Below are 22,018 nucleotides of genomic sequence, written 5' to 3'. Positions count from 1 at the left end.
ATTCTCCATGTGCTTTACTTTTATTTCACAGGTGAATGAGATGCATATTGTGTTTTCAGTAATGTACCATATACATTTTAATGAATGTTATATGGATTTTGTGCATCATGTTCCTTTAATTGCATGCAATATTAACTTTGACACATCATTCCTTTGAAAACATGGCATATTCTTTTTAATCATCAGCCATAGTCACTATAACATGTGCCTTATTCTTAATCAAATGCCATAATCATTTAATTAAATGGAATATTTATCTCACAATGTTTCTCAATACTCTCAATATGCATCATTAAACGTACTTCATGTCCACTTTTGATGTGGTTATATTTATTTTGTCAGATGTCATAGTCTTTTGTGTCATACACTTTTCAAAGCATGCCATCTTCATTTCAGTCAGTATTTTTTAATTTTTTGAATAAGTTAGTTACAATTTAGGCAAATACTGAATAAAACATTGGGTCTGATTTATAATTTGCATTTTGACCGTTCATCCATAGGGTGAAGGTAATTTCTCCTCCTCCCTGGCTGCGTTACTGCCCACCATATTCTGAGATCACACCGGCTCTGCGGAGATCTTTATGCCTTCAGAGGAGCCACCATGTTTGAGGCTTCTCTAAAGCACTGGGTGTTTGCTGAGTGGCTCCCATGTTCCAGGTAGTCCTCATCAAATTTTGTTGTTTTCCAAAAACAAACTCCCAAAGTGGGAGATTACTTTTAAAAAAACAAAAATGAAATGCCCCTGACACCTTTTACATTTTTTCCTAAGGGGTGTATGTAAACTTCTATTTTTTTCCAGGCAACTGAGGATTTTCGAACAGCCCCTAACAAAAAATAAAATACATCACATCACCCGCTTTAAATAGTATGGTCTGCCTGAGGCACCTAGCTCGACAGCCCCAACTCTGTTGAGCTATAGTTGAAGGGTTTCCAATGGTGGAACAAGTGCCCTAAGAAACATGAATGTCCACCGACTCAAATAGAGGGGGTGGCCCTACAATTTGGTAGACAGAGTACTTTGTCACATTTCTGATGGAGTTTCATACCCACCAAACTCTAAATCGAGCCCAATGTTTCAGTCAAAAGATTAAAAACAAAGCAGTATTTAAAAGTTGTGTTTCATACCAAAAGTTTAAATACAATTAGTTTGCTAAACATGTTTTAATGTCCCAAAATATTTACAAAATTAAGTCATTGTTTCTCCATTGATACTATTGCAAACACGTGTATTATATATAGCCCAGAGCACTTGCGTTAAGGCAGACATGCTATTAAACACGTTTTGATGGAATGGTCCATCTTCTAAAAACTAAATAAGGTTCATATCCCCTTACCTCAAATCCTACACAGTTGTTAAACACAACAGCTGAGTGCATAATCAATGAAAACGGTACAAAAATGTTCCTTATGGTCCTCAACATGCAAAGAAGTAAACTAGAACTCCCTAACCAGGCTAAGTGATACACTAACGTAATCTTTGAGCACAGGGTTCTATTAGCTGTAGAAAATATAGATTAAACATATTTCTTATCTCAGAAAACAATCTCTCATTTACAACTAGGAAAACCAGCACTTGCTTACAGCGTGCTGGCTATTGAATCTTTGAGCCTTGTTTAGAAGTTGGTGGAGTAGATACTGTGTCACAAAGATCGCAGATATCCCATCTGCTGTGTTACATGTGTCATAGGCTACGATACACTTGTGATATGGTGGATGGGTTTTTAGCCATGTTTGTGATGAATTATCCAGTTAGTCAAGCTCTTAAGACGACCATTGTTAACTTTACGCATACTTCATTTGGCTCTACTCTGAAAATAAATCTGGTGCATTTTTCCTAGCAGAACATATAATTCCTTCTAAAATCCTCCTTTAAGTATATAATGCATGCCATAGACAAATATTTATAAACACAAAGTAAATATGAGATGATTTCACATGAATATTCACAAATCTTACTTTTGCAACCATATTTACAATCAATTGTATCGAAATTTGAATAACCCGTAATAAAACACCTAAAATGCACACAACTGTGCCTAATGTTTTCTAACAACTCCCACAAATACCTATTGGGGGGTAACTTAAAAATGTACTATCAAATAGCTCAAGCATTTCCTATTTGCCTTCACTCAACTCTTTGTATGTTAAAGCTTTATAGACCTCCTTAATCAATTTTTCAAAACTTGAGAGCTTAATTGAAGGCACGACAACTTTCTGCATAGCCAATATTTTTCAATTAAGAAATTCAGATCTAATAGGTGGGAGATTGCAGTTCCTACTGGAATTCCCTATAATGTTTTTCCACAAAACGCCTTTAAGTGTCTCTGCTATGATAAACACCCTCAAACTGTTGTCAAATTTGGTCTTCTGGGAAGGAATTGCCCAAAAGGAATAATATTTATTTAAAAAAAATGCAGGCTAGAATTGAGCAGGAACCAATTGATGAATCAGCAATACAGTTAAGCTAGGTATATTTTTGTCGAGTTTTGAAAGGGCATGAGGTAAAGAGATGCCGATCCTTTTCAGATTCATAAGTATATCATTTGGGCATAATGTTGCAGAAAAGCAGAGACACATGTATTCGTAGTTCATTTTAATGTCTGTCACTTTCCTTTCAATTTAAGTCACAGTCTTTTTTAATGTTAGTAAGTTTAATTTAACTGTAGATCATATTTATTTTAGCACTTATATTCACTACCCTGTGTGTCTTCTGTTACCCCAACACCTGCCCCCATGTGCTTTCTTTTTTAATTCACAGTATTGCATCAACATAAAGGGCCTCATTAAGATGTTGGTCAGAAAGCAAACCGACCGACTCCTTGTTGCGTTCAGCGAGTCCGACTGACCGATTATGATGATTCCAAAACCTTGGCCTGCTACGGGCCCCCAAATTTAGTTTCCAACAGCCGTTTTGTGTCGGACAGACCGATTCGGAAAGGCTGTTCGGATCCAACATCGTAATACTGCGGTAGGAAACGGACTGACCGAACGGTTACCTTTCTATTGAAATTAGGTGGTCGGAAATGTTTGTGAGATGGCTGGAAACAACATGGGTTCCGATACCATTTAGGAAAATCCAATTAGAGCCTTTCCGACCGACAGCATATGAAAACTGCCCCCAAAGTGGAGACTTTGGTGCACATGCATCAAAATAGTCAATAGCGATTCTTTAATTGAGATTTTTAAGGAATCGAAATTAAAGAATCGCTATTGCCTATGCATGTAGGAATCCTAAACAAATATGCGATTCGTACACATTCCTTATTTGCGACTCGCAAATTGCGACTCGCAACTAAGGAATTGCTTCCCATTCATTCCTATGAGCCTCTAGGCCGATAGAAGTGAATGGGAATTGCATGAGCAATTTGCGAGTACCCAATTTGAGGGGTACATGGGTGCCAAAAGGACACCCTGTTGCACACCTAAAATTTCAATTCATCCACATTCTGTGCACACACATGCCCCAAGGTCGTGTGTGTGTAACATGGGATGCTGAAAAATTCACATTAGTTCATTTTTTAAAGAAATCGCAAATGACCATCAACTTGAGATTGACGGTAATTGGCAATTCCTATTTGCAAAACTGCTAATTTTTACTGGTTAATGCATTGCATTTAAGGAATCTCAATTTGCGATTCCATAAATGCAATTGCAATTTAAGTAATCGGAAATTTTGTGATTACTTAAATTGCGATTATGCATTTGGGATGATGCATCACAAATGCAAACATACCGGTCGCAAAGGGTCAGATTCTGCGAACCTGGCCATTTGCGACAGTTTTTTTCCTTGATGCATGAGCCCCTTTGTCTTAGACCTGGTGACTGGATGGGTTTAGTGTTGAGAGTGTGATACATATAATCTTAGTTAGGGCAGATGGGGAGGTTCCAGAAACTTCATTAACTTGAAAGGGACATAGGTGAAGCCGGTTTATAGTTTTGTTTTAGGGGAGACCTGAGGAAGGATAGGCATTTATTCTTTAGGCCCAAGGTAGTCCATTGAACAGCAGGCAATAAGAGAGGGAACTTGTCCCAGAAACAATTTGGTGTAGCTTAGGAGGTGGGGACTAATTAATTCCCAAAACACACCCCTGTCTGACATACAAGCCCATACCATCTTGGATTCCACCTAGAAAAGTGCAATAAAACACAGTAAGTGCTGTAAATGTGAGCATGATTGCCCCCTGGGAACTTTGCCTCTGTTGGATAGGGGGTGGCCAGGGGTCACCTTCACCCACTGTAACTTACCACCAGCTCATCAGAACACTTTCTGGACCTGTGGAATAAGTGAAGAAGGAATGCACTTCCTGTTTTAAGACCTGGAAGGTCTTGACATGTTTCCACTTGTACGCACGACAAAGAAGGGGACTCTGAGGGTCAGTTGACTGACCTTCTGTGTGGCTACAGAGATACAACAAGCTACAAGGGGCCTTTTTCCTGAATCGCCTCCCTAACCAGTTGCAACAGGCGCTGTACTGGACCATCCAGGTGTCCTCTGCTGGAGCAAGTTTAGACCCTTTGGCTGTGCATGTCTTTTCCAACAACCTCTGAAATGTTGGCACTTCCCATCCTCCAGAGGACCTAGATCTCCACCAAAGCCAATCCACCCATGGTGCAACCTCACTGGTCATGAAAATAAGTTTGGTCTACTCAGAGCTTTTTGCCATTTTAAAAACCTGCTCACCGGGCCCATGTGGCAAGCCTATGTGATTTTGGTGCAATCTACCAGGAAACAGCCTGAAGACTTGCCTCACTGTAGGATTCTGAGCTCCAAAAAAGAGACTATGGGCCTGATTTATTACTTAGTGGAGAGGGTACACCATCGCAACTGGCATGGAGTCCCCTTCTTGCCAATATTGTAGTCCAGACAGCAAATTTAACAGGGGCAATTACTCTATCTCTGTTGTGGCCAAACTTCTCCCACAGCCTTGGTCAGTAAGGGCCATTGGAGAATTGGCTACAAATCTGCCCGCTAAATTTTAGATGGGCAGACCTGTAGTCACTATCTACTGTTTCTTACTGCCACAATGGGAAAAGACTCCCATGGCAAGTGAAGCATTACTTTTTTTCTTTTCCAAATGAAGATCCTGTTTATGGATTTTTGTTTTGAAAAGCATAAAGTAATACCGTTTGCTACAGTGCTGTATCCTTCAAATGCAGCCCCTTAGCAAACAGTAAATGTATTTTCAGGAATCGCCGTGATGGTGGTTTCTGGCAATGCCTTTATACATAACTGCCTGGTTTGCGGTTATTTATAAATTTAGTGGGTGACCTCTCCATCATGTGAGCGGAGTCTTTTACTTCATTTTGATTGCGGACCCATTGGACATCCACGTGAATTCAATGAGTCCCTAAGTCCAAACAAAGAAATCCTGACCAGGAGAATGTGAGAAACGTTTCTAACCAATTAGAGGACTTCCCTGGGCATGAAATGTGAACTTTTCCGCAAAAGTCAATGCTTTCAGCTAGACTTCGTCCACTGTCCATCCTTCTTCAAGAGGCCTTCCTCGGATGCAATCTGCAGCTTTTACTCCACTGAAGGATTTTTAGTTCTATTTCAGAGATAAAGTCAGAAGTTGCAATCTTTGAATGGGAGGAACCCCCTTCACATATTCGACCTGAGGCTCTATTGCGGTTAGTCTGAAATAGCATCTATATTCCCTGTTCCATTTGATTAGTACTTCTGAATACTTTACAAATGTTCACTAAGTTAAGAATGTCTGCTCTGTGGCCTAGCTATCAGGGGTTGTGCTCAGGTTTAAATTACTGAAGCCTTTGTATGGACCTAAAAGTTTAGCAACTTTTAATAGTGCACTCTTGCACTCTATGAGACCTTTTAGAAGTGAGTGGGGTGGTATTTCAATTGCCAATGGCTACCTATGTTCAACTTGAGACCACCTAGGTAACTGAATTAGACTCAATACCTTTTAAAACGCTAGCTCATGCCTTACCATTATCTAATCTCCTATTGAACATTAGTATTCTTTACCAGAATCATTCAAATCGTATAATCTACTATGACTCATACCGGTGGATAATAACTCACACAGAACATAGACGTGCAAAACAACTTTTGCAAATTTTAAACAGATTTTTGTGGGTATAAGTCAAACCTACTAGCACAAAGATCCCTTGCGGAGTGTGGACTGTGCTTACACACTATCAGGCTGGGCCTCCATGGGAGAGGCGAGCTCACCCCAGTCACAGTGACTCATGCATGCAAGCAGTGCAGCCTGCCTCTGCTCTCAGCTCTTTCCTGGATGGGGTCAGAGCTTCCAGCACAGAATCGCTCCCTTTCAAGCCAACTTTTGGGCAGTTAGCGGGATGGGCACTGAGAGCTGCTTTTCGGGGGCTTTTTCTCTGATCCCCGAGTTTAGTGCGTGGTGAAGGCTTACACTGAGTGCCGGGCGCAGGATCCCTCTGCTAATACTTGTGGTATTGGGAAGAGTTTGGGACTGAGTGCTGGGGACTGGAAGCAGGGACCAGCAGGTGCCGTCAGAACACACTGAGGTTCAGGGGCACCCCGGTCAGAAGAGGACCATCTAGACAGCCCTCCCTCCCTACGCCGACTCCCCTCACTTTGGCCAGCATGTTGGATGAGCAGTGCGGAGTGGAGATCTTCATGAAGATTACTTAATTTGTCTGTCCTGACTTTTTGCCTGCCGCCACATGCTGCCATGGGGGAGAGGGAGACCAAGACCACCAGTCCCAACCTCCCACATGGCCGTTGCTGCCAACGTCACTCTTCTGTGCCCGGAGGCACCTTAAAAATCTTCACAGGCTCCCGCAGTGTGGAAAGCCCGTCCTGCCGCCACTTGCTGCCAAGGGGGAGAGGGGGACCAGGACCACCAGTCCCAGCCTCCCACGCAGCCAACATCACTCTTTTGTGCCTGGTGGCGCCTTAAAAATCTTCGCGGGCTCCCACAGCACGGGACGCATGCCGGGGTGCAAAGCCCATGCCAAGAATGGGCCAGTCTGCGCCCGTCAGAGCCTCAGGCTTTCAGCTTTTACTGTTTGTTTTTAATTTCTCCTTGGAATAGGATTGCGTGGATCAGTGACCTCCTCTGAAGAAGAACTCTGCCAAGTAAGTCTTCTGGACATTTTGCCCTGATATAAACCCTATTTACTGTGACACTACCTAACCTGGTCTATGGCCAAAGTGAAGCAAACGGGAGAGAGGGCGAGTACTCCTAAACCCCTCCAGAACTCTACCCTTGATTGTTTCTTAACACGTGCTGAGAAAGCCATTGATAAAGAAATATTAGTAGTACGATGCCTGCTATTTATGGTGGGGGCTCTACCATATATATGAACCAGGATATCTCCACAGGTGCCCAAACGTAGAATATAGACTTAAAGAGCCTTACTTTTGATCAATCTGTATTAGAATTGACCACTCCTGTGATGCCCCTACTCCTACTTCAAGCAACCCCAATGCCTTGCCCCCCCAGCTAAAAGGAAGAGGAAGCAAAAACATCTGGAGCCCGTACTAGCGGCCAATACTAGATCAAAGAGAAAAGCGAGAGAGGCCCCAATTGTGGACCGTAATAGCTCTATTCTAGTATCACCTGCAGCATCACACCCCTATCCTGTGCCACCTATCCCTCCAGTTTTATCTTCGCAAGATATCAAGCTTTTAATGAATGGATTTGAAAAAATAATGCAAAATAGTTTGTTACCCATTATCAATAGGCTTGATAACTTAGAAGTTAGTGTGGAAAATGTTTAAAAAATCACTTTCGATGTTAGCAATAGAGACAGGGAATCACAGACCTTCATGTCCGGATTTTGTAGATCAATTGGGGGCTAAAAGCTGCACGAAGTCCAACATCATGGTGGAAAATCACCGCAATAAGCCAATACAATCTTTAGCTATGACCAATGCTCAAGAAAATGGTAATGACATACGGGAAGTTCCACTTAACCGTAAAACTATGGCGCATAGCTCTGGTTATTTCACTGGACTTAACACAAGACTTCCACTAAACAGGAAAGGAACTGAACTATCTAGACAGTCCAATCTACATTTAGGTAATCCTCCCACAGGGGCAGACTCCGGTAACAATGTGATTCTTTACCTCCCTCCAGGAAGATGTCCATATGTGGTTATTTTAGATAATGCACTGCCACTTATGGACAACCAAAAGGAATCTACCACTCAGTTGAGGAACAAAGTATGCTATTGGCTATCTCAGAACACTGACTTTTCCAATTCTTGCTTCCATGACATCCTGTTCGTTCGAAGAGTGAGCTGGGTTGGTCCGTTACGAAAGGTTGCAAAAGGAGACTGCATAGTGATTAACTGCAGATCTCCAGATATTGTAGGGCAGTTACTCCAAAGTAGGAAAAAGCCATTTGGAAGGGGCCCAGGTCAAGGGATTGAGCTAGTGCCACTCAGTTTCTTCTATAAGCATCTTAAGCCAGCTGGGTTATCTCCCCCATTGAATGCTCGCTTTGTTCAGAACAGAAAAGTTCAATTCCCCATGGAAGTCAGTAATAGATATGCAGCTCTTACTGGTTTGGATAGCCCTGACTGACTAAACCTAGGGAATGGAAATATAAAGCCACCCGACCCTGTAGCTACGAGCATCCTAGCAGAGGGAATAGTTACTGCTGGGAATACTTTCTATGATGAGTTAGTGAATAATACCTCACCTACCCAATCGATTACCAGTGAAACTGCCCAGGATCCATCACATGTATATTTTACAACTAGCTGCCCACAACAGGGAAGGGTGGGTGCTGAACAGTCACTTCAGGTTGTTCCTTAGAATATCGCAGGAATAAAATCTAAGTTAAGTGACTCTGAGTGGGGCAAGATGGTGGACAGTTGTCACGTATGCCTGTTTCAGGAAACCTAGGCGACAGAGCGCGTGCACAGGGTGTGGTTCGCCACATTTAGTATTGAGGCTAGGGTATCAATAGCGGCTGCCCAGCTGCAGGGCTGCTAATTTGGGTTAGGACAACACTGGAGTGTAAAATCAAATTACTCAAGGTAGAATCCCAGGAGTTCCTTGGCATCGTTTGGATATGCCTCAAAAGGAATATCCATATTAGATTATTCAATCATGTTGCTACTATTTCGTATTTTCATATTTTTACTGTTTTAATTTGGGACAGCAGCCCAATTTTACCTGTTTTTAATTGTTTAAGGATCTTTTTTTGCACTTGCATTATTATGTCGAATCATGTCACTGCATCTATTTTAAACCAGGTTCATTTGTGTCCAAATAAGCAGTTCTTCTTCTATACAATGGCACACGCAGTAGTTTTATGATAGCACACTATTGATGATTTAAATTTAAATTGTATTACATACAATTGCATGTCTGATAAGAATATTTTAAAAAGCTTTACATTGGTGTGGCCCTTGACCCAGAGAAGGGAATAGTGGCAGTAGCAGGGGAAGGTATTTTATTGTCAACACATGAATATGCCAAAGGTTTCTCCTTAAAGGAAGTTATAATAGCAATTAACTTACTCCAGACTGGGAAAGCTCCTGGCCTAGATAGACTTCCAGGAGACCTGTACAAAGCAGAGCCTAAAATCCGGGGCCCTTTGCTCCATAAGGTCTTCAATGCCATCCAGCATGGTGGGGATATCCCCCCAACCTGGAAAGGAGCTGAAATAATTCCCATTTTTAAAAAAGAGATAAAGGGGAACTCTCAAATTACAGACCAATAAGTCTTATAGATGTCTCCCAAAACGTTTTCTGCAAAGTCATTCTGCAACGTCTCCAGAATTGGATAGAGGAGAACAACATTATCTCACACTTGCAGGCAGGCTTTAGGCCATGTACGAGTACCCTAGATCAAGTGTTTAGATTCCTGCTGCTCATTTGGACGGAAGTGAAGATCCAAAAGGGTCACTTATACGTCATATTTGTTGACCTCAAAACAGCTTACGATTCCATTGACCGCACCAAGCTCTGGGCCACACTCAGAAAATTAGGACTTCCAGGCGACTTACTTCACCTATTTGTCCATTTACATCAGGATAACTACACCAAAGTTAGGTGGAAGTCAGATGGTAGCCTTTCTAACAGCATAGTTATCTCCAAGGGTGTGCGCCAGGGTTGTGTGCTTGCCCCAACTCTTTTCACTTTTTACATTAACAGGCTTAGAGTTATATGATTGTGGAGGCGATCCCTCAAGATTGGCAGGTAGCCTTTTGCCCTCCTTGCTTTTCACAGATGACACATTTCTCATGTCCAAGACTCCGATGGGCATTCAGAATATTCTAAATAAGTTTGCCGAAGGAGGCAAAGATCGGGGCCTTGAGATTAACTGCTCTAAAACAACATACATGGTTTTTAACACTTATAAATCCACCTAGGGTAAACTGATGATGGGTACCCAACAATTAGAACAGGTCAAGGCTTTCGACTACCTAGGATTCAGAATTAGTGAAAATCTAGCATGGACATCTCAAATTCAGAAGAGTGAGCTGGTACTGCAACACGCGGACTGCGCAATAGCAAAGAGGGCAAAACGCTCAACCTTTCGTCCAATCTCTCCCATATTTGAAATACATAGGGCCAAAGGCCTAGGCGTGGTCCTTTACGGGTCCGAACTGTGGGGGCTGGATAATGTGAAACTGGTAGAGGTAGCGGAAAACAAATTCCTAATGGCAATCCTCAATCTCCCTATTAATACATCAATACTGCCACTACGCCTTGACCTAGGGCTTAAGTCCATTACACATTTTGCTGTTCTCAAAGCTTTAATGTTTTGGGTCAGAAATTTGACTAATAATACCGAGATCCCTGTAAAAGAAGCGGTGGTGGAATCACTAATCCTTCAAAGACAGGTAGGTCAATTGACCTGGCTCAATAGGGTCAGGGAGTGGCTTTTTAGACTGGGCCTGGATGCGATGTGGGAGGCCCCCCAGTCTATAACCTAAAAATGGCCCCCTTGTTAAAAAAGAGATATTGGGATTTCGTAGATTTCTCCTGCAATGATACTGCAGCACGAGGCACTTTAACTCTTCATTTTTTAAATGTTAAAAGTAGTTTTTCTTCTGACATGTATGTGGATGACAACGAACCCACTCAGGCACGAGCACTTTATGTACAGTTTAGGACAGGGACTCTTCTACTAAATGCATGGAAAAATAGTTGGGCAAGTGTTACTATTTCTCCCTTGCGCCCATCCTGTCATTCTCCGCTAGAGACCATTGAAAATTTTATTTTTTGGTGTTCCATGTATGCAAGCTCAAGGAAATCGTGGATTATTCCAGTCTGCCGACTGCTTTCCTTATCATGCCCCTTGAAGCTTTACACATATTCAGGTTAGATACAACAAAATGGCTTGTCTTTGTAATAACTAGATACCTGTTATATGCTTTGTGGCAGAAATCGAAAGTTATATCATAATGAGCTTGGGGCTAGACTAGCTTTAATATATGTGTCCTTAAATTGATAGCTTCATTTTTTAGACTTGCAAAATTGTAACCTGTATTAAGTCTCCCTGACAGCTGAGCCACGCTATGTTTTATATCATTGTTTTAAAGAACATTTTTTAAATGTTTTTATGCAATAATGTTTATATGAGATTTTATGCTTATTGGTAGATCAATAAATAAAAAATAAAATAGAAATGAACTAACAAAGAGAACCTAAGGTGTGGTACGTTATGATGATTTCCACTCCAAATCACATTCTGAGCTGTTTTCCTCTGATTATTTTAAATTGTTTTCTGCCCATAGGATTCGCATTCACTAAAGACAATGAACGATGGAAACAGATACGTCGTTTTTCACTCACTACCTTTAGGAATTTTGGAATGGGGAAGAGAAGCTTTGAGCAACGAATCCAAGAAGAAGCCAACTGCATGTTGGATGAGATCAGGAACAAAAAAGGTATAAATGATTTGGTTGCATGGGTATACCTTACTATAATGCATGTGTTATGATGTATAACAACAGAATTGCATCCATTGTATTAACCTATCAGTTTGCAAAGTTAAGTACAGGCAAGTAGAATTGGTGAATTCAATAATTAATGCAATATAGAGTCATACAACTACATTTGCTTCCAGTGAAGCATCTAACAATTCAAATAATGAAACATGTTGACAAAGATACCTGACTTACGTAATGGCATCATTTTCTTACTTTTACAAAAAGCACTGACATATGGAATCCCAGCTCTGTGCTCTGCCACACGTCCATATTTAGGTCTGGGCTGTAAATTTCGTTCCGTTCGCGGAATTTGCGATATTTTGACATTTTCACGTTCCGCGGAGAGTGCGAAAATGTCAAAACTTTCGCAACCTGCCGCGAAACAGAAGTATTTTTCTTGTTCGCGCTTTAAAAATGCATTCTCGCGTGCGTGATCATGACTTACCGGGTCCCTGCGTTCGCCGACGAGTTTTCCTATCCGTTCGCGCGCGCCACAAGATGTCTGATTGTTGGTAGCCGGTTGCGCTATCCCGCGAGAGTTTGCGATCGTGAACACATCATTGCGATCGCGAACAGGAAATAATAATAGCGAGCAAGATGGCCGCGCCCATTAGTGACCGCATGGGCAAGTTGGAGATATATTTCCCCGCGAGCATGCAAAAACACATCGCGAACGGGCGGGAAAAGCAATCTCCGCATCTTCGCGAAAGTTTTGCATGCTTGCGGAGATTTTGTGCAATTTCGCGATAATTTGCGAAAGTCAATTTCTCAAATTCAGCCACCCTTATCTGTATTACCAACAAATAGTTGGTTAACAACCTTTGTGTGTTTTTTACTAAGGACTCATGGGCCTAAGAGAAGTTTTGCAAAAACCTGGCATTCACTGATCATATCACACCACCAGCATTGTCTAAATAAGAAGCACTTCAAGTCTTCAAGCCAGGTAATTAGGCCATAATATTGTAAGTAGATATAATCCCACTGCACAAAATGCACAACATTTCACTCCATGGTGGAAGTTGGGAACCACAAACATTCAGTGATCTTCCTTGTTGAACATTGGAAAATGAAGATAGAGACTATGTATATCCCCTGATTTTAATTAGCTAGTAAAAAGACAGATGGCAGCATGGTAAAAAGCTAGTGGCATGGGGTGATGTAGAGGAAAGTGGCATGGGGAGGCATAGAGTGGAGTGGTGTTGCATAGAGTAGAGTGACATAGAGTAGAGTGTTGTACAGTAGAGTAGCGTAGAATAGAGTAACAGATAGGAGTGGCACAGACTAGAGTGGCGTAGAGTGGTGTAGAGTAGAGAGGCATAGGATGGAGTGGAGTGGAGTAGAATAGGGGTGTGCGGAGTTCACCGGCTTACACTACGTGGAATTACACGGAGTTGCATAGAAACTCAGTGGAATTCCACAGAGCTCTGCTCCACCCTATTTTGAGATCGAATTTGGGGCAATTGTATGAAGTAGGTAATTGTCTCTCTTTTCAAACATGTGCCTCACCCCACCCTGCCACCACACCTCCTCAGCAGGGCTCTCCTCTTCAGGGTGTCCGAAGCATCCTGAGCCTGAGCTGTCCTGACATGTCACGGAGGCCAGGGAGCATGGCCAGGGAGTGCGGGCCGAGAGATGACTGGTTGATCAGGTTGGAAGAAAGTAATTCCCCATAGCAGGTCAACTCTGGCAGATCCAAGCTGCTTGCAGCATAATGACGTGACACATACCAGTTTAGGAAACATCCTGGTGTTGCCATTGCACACATTCTGCGTGCTCTGTCCCATTTCTGAGCAGCACAGATGTCTGAGGCAGGCTGGGGGAAGTGAGAGGCTCCTACCTCCCCACTTTCCCCTGCTAGTGCACTCGGGTCCTAATGCCATTTGTGGAATGACTTGAAGTGGGTGTTGCAAGTGATGTGACTAAGCCTACTTTCAGAGCGCTGCAGCAGGTGCCTAGTACACCAAGCTAAACTACCTTCAAAGCTGCAGTGAAGGGTGGGAGACCCTGATTATGCTGTAGAAATATGAGCGAGGCAAGCCACATGCAGAAAGTAAGCAACCTTCACTAATCCACCTGGTAAATAATAACACTACAATAGCAGCTTGGTTTAATAGTGCATGGTGTTCCAGCTCTATGACTCCTTGCCGCTGTAAGCAATGGGTTGCTGTTATTACACAGTTCAATGATACCTTTCTCATCATCCGGATAGCATGAAAGGCAGGGGCAGTCCTGTACGTAATTGAAACAGTGACGTGTAAGACAGGCACCTTTCTATAAGGTAGGTGCATTAAACTGGTACCTCGCAATTCTCTTGGAAAAGATAGTGTTGAGGAGAACAAAGAAGTAAAGTGGCATAGAGTGGGGTGAAATAGACTGGAGTGGTGTGGACTACAGTGATGTAGAGTAGAGTGGTGTAGAGTGACATCGCAGAGAGGGGAAGGAATGGCATGGAGGAGAGTGGCTTAGAGTGAAGTGGTGTAGAGTATAGTGGCGTAGAGTAGAGGGTCATAGAATAAAGTGCATAGAGTGCTGCAGAACAGAGTAGCATGGTATTGTGTGGGGTGGCATGGAGTAGAGTGTCACAGTGTAGAATAGTGTAGGATAGAGTAGTTTGGATTGATGTAGATTCAAGTATTCAAGTGGCTTGGATTGGCGTAGAGTGGAGTGCAATAGAGTAGAATGGTGTATAGTAGATTGGCAGAGAACAGCGCAGAGTAGAGTGGTGTAGAGTAGAGAGAAGTGGCAGAGAGTAGACTGACAAAGAATAGAGTGACATAGAGTAGAGTGGCATGCAGTAGCGTGAATAGAGTGGCATGGTGTAGAGTAGAGTGGAGTGCTGTAGAGTAGAGTGGTGAAGAGTAGAGTGTAAATAACTTAGAATGGCATAAAGTAGAGTGGCATAGAGTGGTGTGGAATGGCATAGAGTGGCATAGAGTAGAGTGGCATAGAGTGGAGTGGCGTAGAGTGTCGTAGAGTTGAATAGCATTGTGTGGAGAGTACTGGCTTGGAGTGGCATATAGTAACGTGGTGCAAAGTAGAGAGGCGTAGAGTGGAATGGCATAGGGTGGAATAGAGAGGCATCAAGTAGAATGGAGTGCGTGGTGTAGAGTGGAAAAGAGGGGATTGGCGTAGAGTGGCGTAGAATAGAGTTGTATAGTGTGAAGTGCCATAGAGTGGGGTTGAGTGGAATAGAGTAGCATAAAGTAGAGTGGAGTGGTGTAGAGTGGAGTGGCATAGAGTGGACTGACATAGATTGGCGTAGAGTCGCATCCAGTACAGTGGCATAGAGTGGAGTGGCATAGAGTGGAAAGACATAACGTAGAATGGCATATAGTAGAATAGCATAGTGTGGAGTGAACTGACATAGAGTAGAGAAGAGTAGAGTAGGGTAGTGGTGTAGAGTGCCATTGAGTGGCACTGTGTGGAGTGGAGAGGTGTGAAGTAGACTATAGTGGCATAGAGTAGAGTGGCATAGAGTAGAGTGGAGTGGCATTGAGAAGATTACTGTAGAGCACAGTGCAATGTCATTGTGTGGAGTGGAGTGGCATACCGTAGAGTGAAGTGGCATAAAGTAGAGTGACATAGTAGGGCAGCATAGCATAGAGTGGTGTGGAGTGGAGTGGCGCAGAGTGGAGTGGTGTATAGTGGCATAGTGTAGAATGGTGTGGAGTAGAGAGGAGTTGCATAGAGTAGAGGGGGGAGAAGTAGAGTGGCATAGAGTGGTGTAGAGTAGAGTAGAGTGGAGATGAGTATGTGGCATGGAGTAGAGTGGAGTAGTGAATAGTGGCATAGAGTAGAGTGGCATGGAGTGGTAAAGGGCGGAGTGTGGCATAGAGTGGCATACACTAGAGTGGCTTAGAGTGGTGTGGAATGGCATGGAGTTCAGTGGCATAGAATAAAGTGTTATAGAGTGGAGTGGTGTGCTGTGGAAGGAAGTAGAGTAGAGGGTATGCTGTAGGCGGGTTGTAGGCCCACTGAATTGTTAACAGTACGTCTTTTGAGGGCAAGCAAGACCTATAGCATTTCCTGCATGGGTGTCTCCCTCATGGCCATAAGATTTTTGTTATCCTATAAACTGTCAGGACATCCAAAAACATCATTTTTAAAAACTCTTCTTTTAATTTTTAACATTGAAAAAGGTTGTTAAATATGTTTTATTTTGGTATATTTCAAACATTTAATTATATTTAAAAAAATAATAATTTAATTTAACAAAATAGCCTATGGGTTTTTATTTTAAGTTCCTACCTTTAATTTTTTCTAATGGGAGAGTGTTGCAATATCAGTGCTTAATCATGTATGGAGCTGGACCTGGCACTGTTTCTTTTTTGAAGTAGGAATTTACTCTTGTAAATTTGACTCCACCTCTTGTTTCAGAGGGTGGGGACATGTAAGTCTACCCTTTTGAGTAACTTTACACTCACATTTTGTGAATAGCCCAAAGTAGTAAAGTTACACAAAAGTGTAAGGGTAAATTATGGGTATATATGACTCACAAGTGTAAGTTTCCTTTGTGAATAGTAGGAGTGGGCAATAAATTCTTCTTCGCTGGTGGAGTTCGAAGAGTTTTGCTCACTCTGCGTTACGCTTGTGACATGGAGTTCCAGCAAAACTCCATCAACAGCTGCTTGATGGGGTTTTTTCTTGTACGCTGTTGGCCAATGTTAAGACACAAGAATTGGCATCCCCTACTGTGATTTTGGGGTGCTAGGATCGCACCCAGCAAGATTTTCTCAATGCGGGTGGTTCGCGAAGAGAAAGCTTTGTCTTGAGTAGAACATTTCACTGAAGTTTTATGGAACTCCATGGAATTTTGTGGAGTAAAACTCCATGAGTTTTGCCCACCCCTAGTGAATAGTCCCTCTAGACCTGATTTACCAAGGTAAACTTACACAGTTGTGTACGTTTACGGGTGTTTGGTATACACAAAGGGATTTACCAGCAGTATCTTTACGAGAGCAGACTCTATGCACATAAAAATATAGGACAGTCCTATATTTTTATGTGCAGAGACTCCACCCTCGTAAAGTTTCTACTAGTAAGCCCCATTGTGAATACCAAACAATCAAAATGTACAGAAAAGTGTAAGTTTACCTTTGTGAATCAGGCCTCCAGTAACTAACTTGGACGTGGTGATAGCCCTCTGCTTTCTCGAGCTGAACATTTGCTCAAATCTAATGAAGGATATGATTTCAGCCATCTCAAAAAGAACTGAAGCCATGGTGCAATCCTTATATTTCCAGCCATCAAAGGGTTCTGCGATCACAGCTGGGTTGAAGGACAGATTATGGTGGAAAGGTACATGAGGGGATGAGAGGATGGTAAGGTGGTGGCATTTGCATATGTTGTCCCAGGTCGTAAGAGTGGCATTCATCGGGTGTTCAAGTATACATTGGTGGGTTTGTCCCTTTTAGGGAACCAAGCCAGGTCCCACAGAGATCTACCAGCTAGTGTTCCCTCCATATGTGCCCACTACATGTCTGTAGCTCGGACAGAACTGTCTACAAAGATTCATAGTTGACATGCTCTGTAATAAATAGGGAGTTCTGAGAGTCCCAAGCCACTCCTATTGTTTGGTCTCCGCAAGAATTTGTGAGAAATGTAGGGGTGACCCTTCAACCATAGGAAACAAAGTACTATTTTTATTGTCATAAGAGTATGAGGAGGGCCATGAAAACATATATTAACCTAAGGAAAATGTTTTTCTTGATCAAGTTGATCCTGCCTTTACAGGAGAGGAATAGATGGAACCATTGTCTAAGAATTTTGCGAATATCTTAGAGTAAGTAGGTAATATTTGTTTTTATAGAGGCAAGCATTCTTGGGTGTAAAATTGATTCTCAAATATTTAATATGCTGAATGGCCCTTCAAATTGGAAAATATGTTTTCCAATCATCTATCACTGCCTGGAGAAAGGGAAGGATCAGGACCTCAGCTTTGGTTAAGTTTATATTAAAGCTGCTCTCTTTCTCAGAGTTTGAGCTGTAGCATCAGTTGTGGGTGAGAGGTTGCAGGGCAAGAAAGGGTTAAGAGGACATAATCAGTGAAAAGGGACATTTTATGGGTATCTGGGCCAAATACCCCTGAGATGACTAGGTCTCCACTGATTCTGACCACAAGGGGCACTATAGTGAAAGGGAAAAGCAATTGGTACAAAAGGTATCACTGTCAGGCTACTTTGATGAGCTGATGAGGCCAAGAGCAGAGAGATCTATATTCAAACTATAGATGTAGGCAGGTAGTAGCCAGTGAGGGCCATAGATAAAAATCTGGACTGACCCTGCACCCAGCAATACCAAGATTTGTATTTCCTTCCTCCTAATTTGTTAATCAGCTTGATAATACAGCTCAGAGAGGCACTGTGGAAGTGTTTTCAGTAAGGCACACACAGGAAAAACTGCAAATGTGGGTAGAGTCGCCATTAGGAACCTTAACCTTACTGGTATGGAGAGGTCAGGAGTCTCCCGAACCCACAGGGTGGAGCCATGCATAAATGTGACATCCCAAGTATTCTTCTGAGCACTACCAGATGTGTGGGAGATAAGAAGAAGGCTGAACCTGTAGCCTAACAACTGAGAAGAGCACTAAAAAACGGAACCTGCACACTTTATTGTGCTGAGGACAAAGAAGTTGACTCAAAATGTCCTAGGCTGACCTCTTGTTCAAGCTACCGGGCACAGCAAGCTACAAGAAGAATACAGCAACTTTCCAGCTGGCCAGTTCCAACTGTAACTGCCCAGGATCCTTCTGGTGCCTTCTGCAGGGTTGAGTCTTGACCCCTAAGTGGCTTTCCTGAGGTCCCAAAACCATAGCTTGTGTCATATTATTCTCATCCTAGCATCTCCTGAAACCTGTGACTTAAAAACTTTTTGGCTGCAAAAGCCTACCAAGCTGACCCAAAAAGGATACGCTGTTACTGGGCCGAAAATCCTGGTTGCATTTGTGTGAGCTTTTCTGCAGAACAAATCTTATTCAGCGGGACCTTGTGGAAAATATATCTGGCATCGTTGAGCCTTCCTTGGCTACAACCTGCAGCCTTGCCCAGCTGGAAAAATCTGAGCTCCATAAAAAGAAGTGACTAAGTCCAGTGTTGGCTGGTGACATTTGAAAGTGGTTGGGCGTAAAAGTCAGGGATGAGTGTTACGTCATGAAGTGAGCGAGCCCGACTATCATACGGGAGAGTTCTTTATAATATACATTTTAAAAAAGAGTGGAGAAATGATTGGTTTATAATATTTATCCATAGAATTTCATGATTGAGAAAATGTAATGCCTATATCAGTGGAAATGTGCTATTTATGAATGACAGTGCGCTACTGCACTATCCTCTAGTAATATATTTGCGACAGTGTGCTCCAAACGTCACGACTACTAGTAACATACTACACCCTTACGGATGACAAGCATGAGCTGTGTGTTCTGCAGGGCTGGTTTCAGCTCATCAATAATGGCAAGTTCACTAACAATTTGGGGATTACACTGCTTAGGCAAAGCTTCTATTTATTAGAGGGGAAATTAAAGAGGATAAAAAAGAGGTGAAGCGCTAAAGAGATAAAGCGTCTTTATTACAATTCTACATGTCGGTTTCTGGTCAAAGCACAGTATTGGGGAGAGGAGTTTGCCTAACTCCTACGGCGGTCGACCTCGAATCTGGGAAACTGGGTTCGAGTCTCGGCAATGACCCTGCGACTCTGGGCAAATCACTTAAAGTCCCTGTGCCTAACACAAATGAATGTGTCCTCATGTAATGCAACTGGTGCTATGTAAAGCGCTCTGATACCTGATTCGGGTCAAGTTTGCGCTATATAAAACTCTGTAAAAAAAAATTAACTAAAGAGATGACAGCATGCCTCTATACAGCGATAGCTTTGCAGATAGCAATACAACACATTAGTAGTACAGGATTTTAAGTAAATGTCATCATCTAAATTCAACTGCATGAGCTAAGGAATGGAGTCAGAAAGGTTAAATGGCAATCAAAAATTACAGTAATTATTTGAGGAAAGCCCTTTAAATGTGTTCTGAAGCAGTCTTAATGACCAAGGACTGATAATTAAAGCAGATACAGATAGAAAGGCAATGGTAAAAATGAAAATAGACGATTTTTCAGAAACCTAAAATGTGAACAAATTGCTGGTAAGTTACATAACGGTGAGAAAGGCAATGGTAAAAATGAAAATAGACGATTTTTTCAGAAACCTAAAATGTGAACAAATTGCTGGTAAGTTACATAACAGTGAGAAAGGCAATGGTAAAAATGAAAATAGACGATTTTTCAGAAACCTAAAATGTGAACAAATTGCTGGTAAGTTACATAACGGTGGACGAGCTTAGAGGCGACCCCACCCGCGCCTCAACCCCCACATTACAATCCCGATAATGTAAGGAAAGGGCGCACGGTTCATATTCTTGTAATAGCATTACAGCCCTTATGTCTCACGCTAGACTGGTAGCGGTTATTTTCCTCATTATAGGCCCTGGCTGCCGCTCAGGCCTACAACTGGAGAGGGCCGTAACCGTTAACAGCAGATATAGCCCTTTGCAGCAGTTGTTAATCCTCTAATTAAACCGTTGGCTAATGAAATACATCTTTAGAAATTAACCTGTTCCCTAGTTATATCACACAGAAATGAGTGGGTGGGAAAACTATTCTGTCTTGTCGGCAGGGGGGACGAAAGGAAGCCAAACCATGCGCTGGAAGTGGAATGTTTAAGTACCCTACAATGTCGAGTGTGTGCTTGGGTACGCATCAAGCAGAGGGCTCAGGATCCGACATTTAACAGCAGGTCTGCCGAGTCCTGGGGTTACCTGCACGTGTCGTGTCGTTTGAAACCACGGCTGCAGGCGCATTTTTCCAGCAACAAACACAGCCCAGCCTCACGGAATTAGGAGCTGCCTGCCAAACTGAAACTAAATGGATAGCGACTCCCGGTCGCCTCAGCCTTACCCAATGAGAAAGCCTCATTTACGGAGGCGAAAGCAGTGCTGTAATTGTTATCACCCTCTGCACTCAGTGCACTGTGAGCCAGCCCTGCCCCTTCCCATTACTCTGAATGGTGCTCCACTGACCGCGCCCTGGGCCAATTCATTATCGCCCCATTTGAAACCCATTTACTGCCGCTTTTTTCAGCCACTCCCACAAGGCTGATGTCACCCGCCTCCTCGCTCCTCGCTTGTGCCTCGAGGGCGAGGAATAGATCTCGCCCAGCTTTTGAACATGCGCATATTGCGCAGGAAGACTCCGGGACAAAGTATAAGTAAGTAGAAATATATATTTGTTTTCAATTTAGGTGATCACAAGAAATTTCGATTACCTAAACTGCGAATCTCAAACACTTTCATGCATTGCAAAAGGCCATTTTGCCATTGCAAACTACCTTGATGCATGTGCCCCTTAGGGCCTGAATGTGATGTTGGGTGGTTGGACCACCGACAGCCCAGCGGTGGCGGTTCAACCACCGACAGCACTTCAGCCAGCGTGCTGTATTCTGATACTGGCAGTTGGACCCTGATCTGTTGGATGCAAAACTGCAGCTCCACCAGAATCACAGATCCCGACGGGGTGACAGATGGAGCAGTGTCCCTAAACGCAGCAATGTCGAAGCAGGCACCGCCATCGGGGTTACGACATCCCTTTCCAACAGCCTTTTCATGGTGGGAAGTCCTCCATGAAAAAGTTGTTTGAAAGAGATTTGGGGGGCCCCAAGCAAGGATCCCTGCCATCATAGGGCACAAATAAATGTGGCCTTTGGGCATTTGTAATGTCCCCACTGACCTCTGTGCACCATGTGCCATGCACAACATGGTGCATGGCAGAGGGTGCACAGACATGCTCAAAAGCGTTTTGTGCTTTAAAATAAACAGCACACAGCAACATTCATTTAATAAAACATGCTCATTATTAGTAAGCAACACGAACGCATTCCCACGTGTAGTTTCTATTGTTAATTCGTATTGGTTAGTCAGAACATTTACACAAAACAAATAATTAATATTTATGAATTAATATTTTTATTTTTGACAAATAGACAAACCAGAGCTTAAAAACCCAATAGATTTTCAACAGAAAACTCTGCTCCAGCATCACCACCCCCTTTTGTACCGCTTTGTTCGCCATAA

At 42.7% G+C, this 22,018-nt stretch overlaps 1 protein-coding gene across 1 annotated transcript in view; it reads left to right on the top strand.

Annotated features, from left to right (window-relative positions):
* The window catches only part of LOC146798096 (cytochrome P450 2G1-like), a 1,456,444-nt gene that overhangs the window by 354,206 nt on the left and 1,080,220 nt on the right, over nt 1-22,018 (top strand). The window contains exon 4 of the mRNA XM_085625316.1: nt 11,704-11,856. Within this exon, the coding sequence (XP_085481442.1) occupies nt 11,704-11,856 (153 nt within the window). The remainder of the gene's footprint in view (nt 1-11,703; nt 11,857-22,018) is intronic.

The sequence above is a fragment of the Triturus cristatus genome, chromosome 9 (genome assembly GCF_964204655.1).
Source record: "Triturus cristatus chromosome 9, aTriCri1.1, whole genome shotgun sequence".
Taxonomy (NCBI): domain Eukaryota; kingdom Metazoa; phylum Chordata; class Amphibia; order Caudata; family Salamandridae; genus Triturus; species Triturus cristatus.
Note: the sequence above shows the minus strand (reverse complement) of the source record. Positions and strands in the feature narration are given on the sequence as shown.